This window comes from Halyomorpha halys, unplaced genomic scaffold (assembly GCF_000696795.3).
Source record: "Halyomorpha halys isolate HHAL.00 unplaced genomic scaffold, Hhal_1.1 Scaffold494.1, whole genome shotgun sequence".
Lineage (NCBI taxonomy): Eukaryota > Metazoa > Arthropoda > Insecta > Hemiptera > Pentatomidae > Halyomorpha > Halyomorpha halys.
The window spans coordinates 305443-319047 of NW_027110283.1; the positions used below are offsets into that span (position 1 = coordinate 305443).

Genomic DNA, 13605 nt, shown 5'->3' on the forward strand with positions numbered 1-13605 from the left:
ATATATAATTTGTCTTAACAGATGTCTTTTTGCTTATGAACTTAATCATAAATGCTGATGAAGCTATGCTAACCTACTAGATATATCATTTCTTTCTGATATTATACCACTCACAGATAAGTTGAAATTATATTTATTTACTAATTATTTTTATTATTTAGCTCAATATTTATGTCGTCCAAACTGACACATTAATTGTTCACTATAATTATTTTTAGAGGAAAACATACAACCCCAGATTAATTTTAATTTTCTACTAATAAGAATAGAAGCTAAATTATATTGATATATGAAAATGAATGTTCAAAATGACTATCAAGGGAATAGATTACAATAGTGACAAAGGAGGTAATACTCCATCAGTGTATGAAAATTATAAACAATTTTTTATCGGATCTTATCACTAGTGACAATAAAACACACACAAAAAAAGCCAAAAATGTACATTCTGGTTGAAATTAACAATTGGAAACTGTGACTGTTAAATTAAATGTTGTTTTATCTTATTTATGAAGCACATGACATTTTCAGTGGTTAGTCAAATTAAAACACTTGCCCATGCAGGGTTAATTATTTCATTATCATTATCACACAATCACAAAATATGATAGTAACCATTGCGACAAAGATAATTATTTAGTCAGAAATTCTCAACCAAATAATTATCTTCATTATACCACCAGCCAACTATCTATGAAATAATAACCATTATAGGGATTTGTACATCATGCATTTATATGATACAGGGTAAAGGGAAGAAAGATGACAGTATAGCAATTATCACATAACTGTTAAATTTGCAATGGTGAAAAAAAGAGGAAACTTTTATCAAAGAGACAATAAAGCCACACAAATAAAATTTTTTTTTGCTAATTAATAATTCCAATTTTGTTACTAGCTTAAAATACCATTAAAATTATTAGCAACTTAGATACTTAAATTTGGAAGACATGTTTTAAACTATTATAATTGTTCCTATATCTATTACAGACTTATTTGAAACTTTATTCACTGTGTAAGAACTGGTACTATAACACTCATTCATTGGTTATCTAATTTTATAATAACTCTCAAAAACATTTCCATCGCAATTGGCCGAATTAGAATAAAAATGTTTGGAGGAAAAGATGGATTACAAATTAACTCATCAAAAGATACAACCTAAACCCAGATTGTTATGCTTGTGGTGATTAATCAGATCACGTTCAAGAGGAAAAATCTCTTAATGCTACATAGTCATGTATCAAACAACAGAGTGAAAGAAATTATTACAGACTAAAGAAAAGCCTTAGAGAATTCATAATGTATCTATAAAATAAATAGTAGGGGTAATCTCTAAGGTCAACTTAGTTACAAATATAATTTTAAGCCTGCATACAATTGATTGTTTATAATTTATATTAAGGCTGGTACGAAGCTGCTACTACTTAGTACATCTTGAAAATTTATGTTTCTGATGTGTTAGGTCTGCTCTGACAATACCAGGTTAATGGATGACTATTTTCCCTACAAATTGACTTTTATAGATTTAATATTTAACAATAAATTATTATCCACTCTAGAAAAGGATGTAGTTACTATACCAAAGTAGTAGCTTTAATCGTTTTCTAATAAATAGTACAAGACCAATGAATTTCCTTTAGTTATCAAGAAAGACTCAATTATTAAAATAATTAATATTGAGATTAGTGACAATATTCCCTGATTAATGAAAATCCTGTATATCTATATCATATTATTTAAAGTTCTCTTTTGGTTAAAATAAAATTGTATAGATTTTTAGTGGATTAATGAACTTGATTTTGATATTTACAGTTAAAAGAAATTTTTACAATTGAAAACTTAGGCTATGTACTATATTAAAGTTAAATATATTAAAAATTAAAGAGCTCAATGGAAAATTATTTGTTGATTAACAATATACCATTATGGAAAACCATTTACCTAAAATTATATTGTCTAAATTGCATGTAAAAAGAATGAGGATTGTTTATTCTTCGTATTCACATGGACACATGGGTGCTGGGCAGGAGGATGGGTATTAACAATGCTGCATGCTATGTAGAGTTTTATTACTCATGGAACATTTTTTCATAGTTAATTTAATGTCCTGACAAAGAAAGCACACTATTATCCAGTAAAAAGTTCCATTGCTAATAAAATTCCACGAATTAAGTTGCATCGTAATGCCACCTCTCTCATGGACAAGAAGGTGCCTGTATCAAGTAATTTGAGGAAAAAATTATTCTCACCCCTTTTCATCTGCCATTTAGACAGTAAATTTGGTTAAAAATTCTCCATAATGCGCACATTGTTAGTAAATAAATTATCTTCTTTGGGGGTCTTTGGTTTTTAATATATCTAATATTTAAATAACAAACACCTTTTCTGGACACCCTGTATAAATGTTGAACTAATTAGTGAAATACGATAGCATTTCTTTAAAAATATAACTAAAATATGATATATTACAAAATGATAACACTTTATACCTAAGCAATATCACTAATAGCTAAGCGGCAACTTTATGGATAAATAAGCCCATAGCAAGCTTTTTAGGCAACCTGTATTGATAAAATTTTGAAACAAATAAAACATGTCTGGAGGGAGAAAAGAGTATGTACTGTGCTATGGTGTGTTGTGTCGTGTTGGTGTGACAGCATGCAGCTGGACGCTCCTACATGCTGGCTACCTCTCTTTCGATGAGACGCTCAACGATCTCAACTGTCCTCAGTCGTGGCTCGCCGGACTCAGGATCGGTGTACTGCTCCGTGCGCCTGGTAACTGTTTCTCCAACTAGCCTCTCCGATTCAATCACTCTCGTCAGTCCTGGGCTGGACACAACCTCCAGCCGTGGAAAGTCTTCGGAACTTGGTCTCAGGCGACCCCCCTGCTGGCGCATATCCCCATAGTACCTTAGTTATACCATAGTACCCAGCACCATAACGGCCAATAGTATGAGGAGAAAAGGAATGTAAGAAGAAATATGGGGTCTCAAGAGTGAATTGAAAATTTGGGAAAAATATGTATAAATGAAAAAAAAAAAAAAGAAAGATCCTATAAGACTTCTTAAGACAGAGATTAATTTCTTACTCTGATTTTGCACCCATTTAACATGTTATTGAAATAAAAAATGGATATCAACTGTAAATGATTAGTGTTCTATTATTGATGTCAAACCATAAAACAGTATTATTTCAATAAATCACATTAAATAAAAGTTAGTTATAGCATGCAAATGTGCATGAACACATTAAATTATTAGAGTTAATTCATTGCCTTCAAATTTTTACAAAAGTTCACACAAGAGGTTATGACCTTTTATTGTTTTAATTTTATTCTATTCATTCATTATTTATTTAATAGATTTTTTAACTAGACTTAAATACTTTTCATGTAATTTACTTATGATACTGACTTTATATTAATTAATTATTGAATATTGCTTAAAAAGTAGAATTTTTAAAATTTCAAGGAATTGAAGAATCTCTTTTAAAAGCATAGAAGTAAAACATGAATATATTTTTATCATACTAATATAATAATTTTGGGTAATTAATTAATTAATATATTAATAAAGTGTAAATACTATTTAAATAAATTAGTACCTAATAATGTAAAATACATATGATAAGAAAAAGAAACTCTAGCATAAAATAAAACAGCTTACTTGAAACTGCAAAAAATTTACTAGATTCTTATAATAAACAGATTTATACAATTAAAATAAAAAAAAATAAAAATTAATGTCATTCAAAAAGGACAACAACAAATTTTGAAAGATTAGAAAACAAAAGAAAGAATTGAGAAATATAAAAAGTACATTGGGATGAAGGAAAGGAATAAAATCAAAGGGAAGAAGTTTCAAAGAACATTCGATAAAAGCATGACTTAAGGGGAGACAGATTTATATTTAAAAATAAATAAATATACATAGAACATAAATGATGATACATGAATCTAAAATGAAATATAATTGAGCAGTTGAGTTATAATTATTATAATGTTAGTATTGGCTGTCGAGGGTTATAAAGAAAGCCAGCACCAACATCATCTCATCTCAACACCTGCGATTCAAAAAGTTTAACATACAGCATGCCAACAAGTCAGCACATTTCCAAAATGCAATTACATTAAAAATAAAATGTATTATATCACATAATACATTAATGTTGTTCAGCCTGTTTTAATTTTTAAAATTTATCACTTTTTCTTTTATAGCGAAAATTAAAAATCTTATAATACATTAAAAGAAAATCAATAGTTGAGCTGACATACCTCAGGTGTGAGGTTGTTCTCGTGGTCCATGATAGCTTGATTGTTATTAATGATGGTGGCATCTGTGTCATCTTCAACGCCTACATTCTTACTGTCAATCATTTCACTCATTTTCTTAATCACCATTTGAGCCTGCAGGGCATCCTAGAAAAATTGAATCCACATATAATTTATTTATAACATAAATGAATGAATTCATCTGCAAAATAAATAGGAAACTTTTTATGAAAATTACAAAAATTAGAGGGACTTTGATTGTTATTGTACATTAATATACATAACATAATTTTAACACATCAATCTAATCTTCATAAGAAGTTGAAATTGACTGTTCTGAGATTTGGATCTAGATTCAAGTCTGGCTGTGGTAGATCACTTTTTCATCGAGTTATTTCAGCCGCACATTGATCCTGAGGTGAGGGTAAGCCTGGTGCTTGAGTGAAAATTATGATAACATCACTACCTACTATTGGAAATTCATTGCAAACAGATGATTCTGCAGCGAGTCATTAAGGTGTAAAGAACAGTGTCTCATAAGGTGGTGCCGATGATCTAAGCTGAGAGAATGTCTATCGACCTACTCCTTTGAGAAGACTGCTTCTGATACAAGATAACAGAACTTCCATGTGACAATTGGTAAAGTATGAAGCAGATAAAAACAGATCCTCTGGGAGAACATATTGGCAGAATGGAACTAATATGTCAGTAGGAATTAACCTTAAAAGAGGTAATCCAAAAGAAATCTTCCCTACAATCAGTTAACAACTGGAACCACATAGGTCCCTCCTGGACTATTAGGTCTCACAGTTCCTCTGAGCTAAACATGGTAAAAACATTGATCCCCAGTGCCCTAGTTTTGAGACCCTAGAGACTGCTGTGGATGTTATACTACCTTGTACACCCTATGAAGCCTTGGGACATTATAAAACATCCATATGAAGAACTAGACATTGTGAGAATCATACAACTAAATAGACTATTATGGGTCAGGGCATTTGGAGAGGATGGATCCAACAGGGCCGTTTGTATATGGAGTTAGAACATCAACTCTGACTGCCTCGTAACAGTAGCGGTACCAGTTCGAATCTGTCTGGAGGGTTGAGTTTGATTTCATGGTACTCCCACAAAATGGAAAACGACTCCCCCATCATGGTTAGCATAGATTGGTTACTAGTAGATTGATTGAAGAATCAACCGAGTTATCGTAACCAAATTTGTGAACTGAGCCTGGAAACTAAATTTTATTATGATGCATGAGGCAAAAGCTTTCGACAGAGCTAAGAATTTTCGCACACTATTTTTCAGCTCCCTCACACTGGGCTTTCTTCCACAAATTTCAACAGATCCATACAAATTTTCTAGCATTTCAGAAAACTTTTGAACACAAAATTTTGAATAACCTTTTTTTTGCATGATATTTCTCCTCACACTGGCAAAAATTTGAAGTGTGTGATTGTCCTGTAACTATTAATTTATATTTTCAAAAATTTGTGTTAGACTCTGTAAAAGTAGAATTACTTTTTGAACATATTTCAAATCTTAGAGATCCATACACTCTTGTACTTTTTGAAGTTAGTCCCTTTGAATATACAATTATTGGAGTGATAATTGCTTTATCTAGATGCCTTTTATTATTAGCTTGTATCTCAAGCTGCAATAGGTTCTTCCATTTATTTTATAATATTTTAGGAAACATATTTTTCTCTACAATTTATAGATATCATCACCTAAATTATGTCTCAAAAAGTACATTTTCTTTTCCCAAAAATACTGAAAAGAACTTGATGAAAATTTGTCAAGTCGTTTTTTTTTTTTTTTTTTAATAGAATAGGAACATTAAAAGTTTTTTATTGCTTGTAAAACTAATTTTCTTTGTGAACATTTAAGCAGGATTCATAAGTGATTTTTACAAGATCACTTTTTGATATTAAACAATGAACATTCTTTTCAATAGACTTCAATGATTACCTGTTCAAGTGACTTGAGCCTGGCTTGCCTCCATGCAGCTCTTTTTTCTGCCTTACGTGCCCTTTGTTCTGCCGGTGACAAGTCTTTCTCGTCATCGTCACTCAAAAGGCCCTAGCAGAAAATTACTCAAGTTTTAGTTGAAAATATAATTATCTATTTACAGCTCAAGTAAAAGAATGGGAGTAAGTCAAGTTCTCTCAGATTTACTTATTTGAGGTTTGTTGTAACAGAAATGGATAACTTTTTTTTTTCTTCCAAAAATTCGATTAATGTTTGAATTTAAAATTCTATATGGTTTTTACCAGTGGTCAAAGCTTTTGCATTCAAATAGGATAAAACACTGATGTCAAAAATTTTCTTACCTGTGGCAAACTTCCAGTTTTTTTTTTAAATATAATTTTTACCTCATTCGATTGTTCTTTACATATCTACTGTGGCATCATTATAACTATGAGAGAAATATCTTTATATCAGTTGAAGAGGAAGCATCTGGTACATTTTTTATAGAGGGATGTTTACATTCTTTGGATGGTTAGATAGGGATTTCTTCAATATTTTTTAACTTATTAAATATAGATTAATCTAACTCATAAGTAATAAAATGTCAGTGATAAACTTTTACAGAGATTAACAGAAAAATGTATACCTCTTGTATTAATCTTTCCTTCATTCTTCTCTCAGCCTTTGCCGTGCGTATACTTCCCATACTTAAGAGTCCGTCAATATTTCTGATTCCTGGTGATGTTCTAAAAACAAAAACTTCAATATAATTTAAAGTTTTATGCTTAAATATATTTTTTTAAAATTTAATATAAAATATATAATGTTTAATTGTTAAGATATTGAAAATCAAACAGTGATTCAGTAGTAATAATTATTACTACACAGTTAATAAAAATGAAATACTCTGTTTCCCCATGATATTATTTCTTTATCAAATCATGGTATAACTGAATCAATAATTATAAATTAGACTGGTAACTCACGTTGTTGATTTTACAGTTTCGACTTGAATTATTTCAGGTTCATCCTGATCGCCATCTTCCTCCAACCTTGATAAAGCTTTAAGCTCAATTCTTGAGAGGGATGCTATTTTCTTTTCTGGATAAGAAGAAAACGATATTAAAAAAACCTGAAGTTATGATGTTTATTATATGATGTAAAATATATATGTAAATTATGTTGTAATATAATATTAGAAAGAACCAGTTATAAATAAACCAATTTGAAGAGATATAGTAGCTAAACTTATATTTTCCATGTTTTGCAGAAAATAAGTTATTGATATATTATTAAATTTTTTATTAAAATTTACTGTTTTTTAGAGGTTAAGGTTTAAAGCAACAAAACTTACAGTTGAACTAAAAGCTATAAATCACATTTGAACACAAAATTAACCTTATTATACTTAGATGATTGACTATATGTGAATTTGGAGATGGTCCGAGCTAAGGTCAAGAAAAAAAAATAGATGAAAACTATTTATTTATTACCGACGTACAATGTAGGTCTTTATCAGGGCTGAAGAAATGGATGGAAATGTAAACAATGGAACAAAGTGACTTTGAGAATGACCAAAGTCCCTCATCAAGGTTTTTCTCTAAGTCCCTTAATTCTATTGTCTACATCTCCACCCATTACAACAGCCCTCATGAAGATTTATTGAGTTGGCAATAAATAAATAGCTTTCAACTATTTTTTTCTTCTTGGCCTCCAGCCTTGGCCTTCTCCAAATTCACATACAGTCAATTATTAATATGTAATAAGGTTACTTTTGTTTAAAACAAATCTCTTTCAAAAGTAACCTTATTTTATTGAAGATAAAAGTTTTTTACGTTTTCTATAAAATTTCCTGAATTGGAGAAGTAACATTTGATATATAAAATACTAGGTATTGAAATTGAAATATTGAGAAATAAAAAATACTGGAAAACTTCTAAAGACAATCAATAAATAAAATGGTGTAAGTTCATAACCCTTGATGTTTACAGGCAATTATCTTATTCCCTAGGGAATTATTTATTGTATTTTATCAAGATTTCTAATTAACTTTTGCAAAAATAATTGTTAAAGTTAATATAAATACAATAACAGAATATTAAATTTATATATGTATATATAGTTGACCGTAAAAATTGATATATAAGAAGATGGTGAGGGTTGCGATCAAAAGAGAAACAAAAATAGTTGTAAACTATTTTTGTTTCTCTTATGACCACAGCTCTGACCATCTTCTTATATATAATATTAAATTTAATTTCTTTCTTTATTTTTCATTTTTATATCTTCAAGAAGTTTTTAAAATATTTAATATTCAATTTCTTTTCATAAAACAGTGTTTTGACTATGTGCAAATATATATCTAAGTGTATGTATATAGCTATATTGTACCTCGAGATAAAAGACAGTAAGGCACATTTCTTTAACTTTACAGGAGGATAGTTCAAACATATTTTTCTCTTCAAATAAAGGTAGATTCACTCTATATGAAGGGTAGAGGCAGTAAATTCACCTTCTCTTTGTTTTGCAGAAAATAAGATATAGATATATTATTTTTCAGGGTATCCAATAAAGGCCTCATCTCTACTCTCCATATCGTAAATTGACCTTTAAAGTTTATTAGGAATTTTTTTTAAAGCATTTAACTTCCCTCACAATTGGTCTAGAGCATAGTTATCTATACCTCTGGATAAAGAAAAACAGTTCTGTATCAAGAAGGTGCATTACATTCATATTTAAGTTTTATGTTTCCCAACGAATAAAAGTGCAATAATTGTCTTTTTTAAAATCATGTAGCTTCCCTCACAATTGGTTTAAAAGATAGTCTCTTTACTACTCGATAAAAAAAATATAGTTAAATGAAAATGTGTAATGATGCTAAATTGGTAAAAATGGATATAATGCGTTTCACCTCTTAGATACATATTTGAATACCTGTATTAATAGATATACTTATCTAATACAAACTAAAATATATTCTATGTAATACTTATTTATTATTTTACCTTCTTCTTGTTTCAACTTTTCAACCTCATCTGCATTGAGGAAAGTGAAAACTCGTTCTGAAAAAAATAATTGGATCAGTGACAATTCTTGATTAATTTTAAGATATATAATAAAGAATATTATGTTTATAATATCTATGGATTCTATAAAATAGGAAATATGAAGAATTACATATAAATACATTTTATAACATTTATACATTTTAAATTAAGTACGGCTTCCTCCTAACGAATGAAATGAAAAAAATATCCTCGGATTTGAAAATTTAACTAATAAAGAAATAAATATAAGGAACAAATTTGGTTACATGTCAGTCAGTAGTCAAATATTTTTTGAGCATTACAGCTAATACAGTTAATCTAAGTTTGATGAAATTTCCAAGGATTGTGTAGGTTAATATCTAGATAGTCCTATATCAATTTTATCAAATTATCTCCATTACTATCATTTACACATGTTTTAATATATAATACAAATATTGAGTGATATATAAGAAGATGCTTTACTAACATAAAATTAAATTTTGTTTTCCCCCTCATTTTTATATAACAAATCATATTTGTTAAAAAGATTTGTATTATAAAATTGAACCTTTCCAGTATAGGAGTGTATTATATGAGGGTGGTTTGAAAAGTTCTCGGAATTACTGCTAGCTATCAGTGCTAGACCAATGAGGTTCCCGTGTAATAATCACACATCCTTTGTTAGTGAACACATGGCATGAGTGGTAGTGAGGACTCTTTGATGTCGTTTTATGCGTGGTGATTTGTGACAATGGAAAAAACTGAGATTCGAGCAGTGATTAAGTACTTTGTAAAGAAAGGTATGAAAGCAAAGGAAATTCATGCCGACTTTCAGAAAACACTGAGGGATTCTGCTCCTTCATATTCAACTATTGCCAAGTGGACCAGCGAGTTTAAATTTGGTCAGGAGAGCTTAGATGATCCACTTAGTGGACGGCCAAACATTGCTACTACTCCAGAATTTATTGCATAAAAAGATCATGGAGGATCGCCGAAAGCACTGAAAGTGTGTGAGATTGCTGAAGCTGTAGGGATATCATCTAAATGGGTATATCACATTTTAACCGAAGAATTGGGAATGAAAAAAATATTCTTAAGATGGGTGCCACGGCTCTTGACATTGGACCATAAACGCACCAGATTGGAAATTTCTGAACAAAATCTGGCCCGTTTTCAGTGCAACCAACAAGATTTTTTGCACCAGTTTGTGACTACAGATGAAACTTGGGTCCACTACTATACCCCAGAGACAAAACAGCAGTCAAAGCAGTGGAAAAATGGTGACCACCAAAGAAAGCAATGGCATTACGTTCGATCGGAGAGGTCATGGCCACAGTTATGCTTTGGTTGAGATGCAAAAGGCATTCTGCTGATAGATTATCTTCCTAATAGCCAAAAAATTACGGGGCAACACTATGCAAATCTCCTAGACCAACTATAGAGAAAGATAACTGGTTTGGCAAGCAAAAAAGTCATCTTTCATCAGGACAACGCCCGCACGCACACAAGTGCTTTTGCCATAGCAAAACTTAATGAACTGAGGTACGAATTGTTGCCGCATCCACCTTATTTGGCATCATCAGATTTTCATCTCTTCCCCAAGCTGAAAATTTTCATTTTCATTTTGTAGATGTATTTTACAGGCCTGGAGGAATATCATTTTCGAGATGGGATCAAGGCATTGGAACATCGCTGAACCAAATGCATTAGTCTACAGGGAGACTATGTTGAAAAATAAAAGCACTTCCACCGAGGTAAGACACTTCTTTCTAGTACATTCCGAGGACATTTCAAACCACCCTTGTATAATATGAATAATTATAGTATGGACAGCAGTGATTGAAGGGTGAGAAAAGTTCTGAGAGAGTTGTTAATGGAAGCAATGCCACATGAAAGTAGAAAGAACTCTGAAAATGAAGCAGGCCTCTGAAATGATGGTTGTTACATATAAAAGTTGGAGTTTATGCTAATAAAGAATCTTCTTATGAAAAGTATATGTCTGACATGTTGTAAATTAAAAAAATGAACTTTTCTGGTAAAAGAGAGCATTATATAATACTAAATGCACAAAAGAATTTTCCTTGAAAGAGGCATATTTTGAGAACAGCTCATCCAATTTGACCCAAAGTTGGACCTTAGTTCAAAAATGATCTTATAACACTTTAGTAAAATTCCATCACAACTTTTGCTTATGGGAGCACAAACTTGTTTTCTTTGACAAATCTATATTCCAAAAACAGCTTGTCCGATTTGGTCTAAAGGTAGAGGGAAGTGGAGGGTTAGTGTGAAAATGATTCTGTTTAAACTTTATTTAATTCCATCCACTACTTTAGCTTATGGATGCGCTAGAGTATTTTCTTGAATATGAGTATGAAAAGCATATATTTTCTGTAGCTTTAATTCTCAAACAGCAAATCAAATTTATTAAAAAATAATTTTGTAGTCAAATCTTGAGCACATTTGTGTTTAAGTTTTATTTTTAAATTGTAATCAGGAGATGTATTCAAATGATAATGAATGTATTTATTATTGATAATAATAATTATTATAATTTGGAGCTTGCCTATATTTAATATTTTCTTAAATTTCCTAATATTACCTTTACTTTAACATTATTTTGTATCTTTTTCCTTTCAAACTTATATATTTGTTAACCAACAATTTCCCCACTCGTCTACCCTGTTGATACTTCACATCCCCCTTTAGCTCATTCTTGTGGTACCTCCATTCAGAAAGGTGGATGTTCTTTTTTTTTTACACCTTTTTTCTTGAACTATATTTTTTACTTATTTCCCTTATTTATTTTTCATCTTTTACTGTGTTTTTAGATTTTTTATTATCTACTTTATTATTTGTTATAATTTCCGTTTTCATTAATTGCCAAATACCTTTTTGTAATTTATACTTTTTACAGTACATCTAATATTATTTTTAAAAATTTACTTTGTTCATTTTTATGAACATATTTTTAAATGGTACTTAGAATTAAGAATACGAATCCCATTAGATTAAGTTTTAGTAGAAAAAAGTTCTAATTTTAAAGCTTTATCAGAATACTTGTATTATATTATGATACTATTTATACATGTAGTGCGTAATTTAAGTACATTTTTTTTGAGACATCAATGGTTTGCTTGAATAGCAGCACATCTGACAAAAAAATATAAGTTTTAGTTCTATTTAGAAATGGGCATGTTCCATTGATATTACTGCATACAGGAATTTGTTTCTCTATAGTGGTCTATCTATCTATCCATCCAAAGCTAGTAGGGTTGTCAAAAAGTAACTAGTCAACAGTACAATCTATAGTATATGACAAATATAAACTATTATGTTTTTTGTTAGATGTACCAATATTCCAGCAAAACAGTAATATGTACATTAAATTTAGAAATAAATTTAACTTCTGTTTTGTTCAATTAGTTATTCAAGTAGCACCATGCCTCCAGAGTTAGCAGTTCAAGACAAAAACATAGAACCATGGAAATAGTAATGTTACCGTTAAAAAACTGAATACATACACATACTATACCGAAGTTGCTAATAATTATATACATGAAGTAATAATTTTTTATATTAAAATACCTGAGCATTCCTGATTGGCTAAAAAAAAAATTCATCAGGTAGAATCAGTGGATATTTGAAATTAAATGACATAATGAAATGTGGAATATGTAAACTGTAAGGCAAGATAAAATAGCCATCCAGAATATATGGAAAACACTTTCATATAACGTTCACATGGGCCATCATCTGGAGCAGATCTAAACCAATCCATAGGATGACTTGCCAAGATCAATAAAAAGGGTCCAACAGGGAATTACTGTACACCAATTTAACTAATCTCCTAGAGGGAGCTGGACAAAGCTACTGGAAGGTGGAAAGAATTGCAATTAGTTAGTGAGTGTCTAAAAGAACAAGTCCATGCTTTGAACATTTGCAAGAAATCAACAGATAAGGAATATAGAGAAATATGTTAATAATAACATTATTTAAAGTTTCTTGAGCTAGTTTTAAACACGAAACATTAGTTAATCATCAGGGTGTTAGGGTTAGGACTGAAAATATGGAGTCATGAAATCAAAGGGCAATATATTTTTTTTACCCTCTGCCTGGTCATTTTTGACACATCAAATACAATCAAAGTAATTAAATTAATTTTATTTTTAGTAATTACTTCAACTTGAAGTTGTAACACAATTGACAGGTGTCTCTCAAATATAATTCTTCAAAGACTGTTTCTCTCCAATTATTCCCACCATTTACTCCCATCAGTTATCTTTCAAGGAACTCCAATTGTGGAAGCTACAATGTTTTAGTATAGTTTTCT

General features: G+C 30.1%; 1 protein-coding gene across 4 annotated transcripts in view; it reads right to left on the reverse strand.

Annotated features, from left to right (window-relative positions):
* The window catches only part of scrib (scribble), a 257614-nt gene that overhangs the window by 9153 nt on the left and 234856 nt on the right, over positions 1-13605 (reverse strand). For 2 of the 4 annotated variants that reach the window (XM_024359105.2, XM_014425073.3), the window contains exons 33-38: positions 9252-9308; positions 7233-7347; positions 6893-6992; positions 6247-6357; positions 4279-4422; positions 2693-2890 (exon numbers count right to left, since the gene is read on the reverse strand). In XM_024359105.2, coding sequence (XP_024214873.1) covers positions 2693-2890; positions 4279-4422; positions 6247-6357; positions 6893-6992; positions 7233-7347; positions 9252-9308 — 725 coding nt within the window. The remainder of the gene's footprint in view (positions 1-2692; positions 2891-4278; positions 4423-6246; positions 6358-6892; positions 6993-7232; positions 7348-9251; positions 9309-13605) is intronic. The other 2 variants (XM_014425074.3, XM_014425075.3) reach the window with 2 other exon arrangements.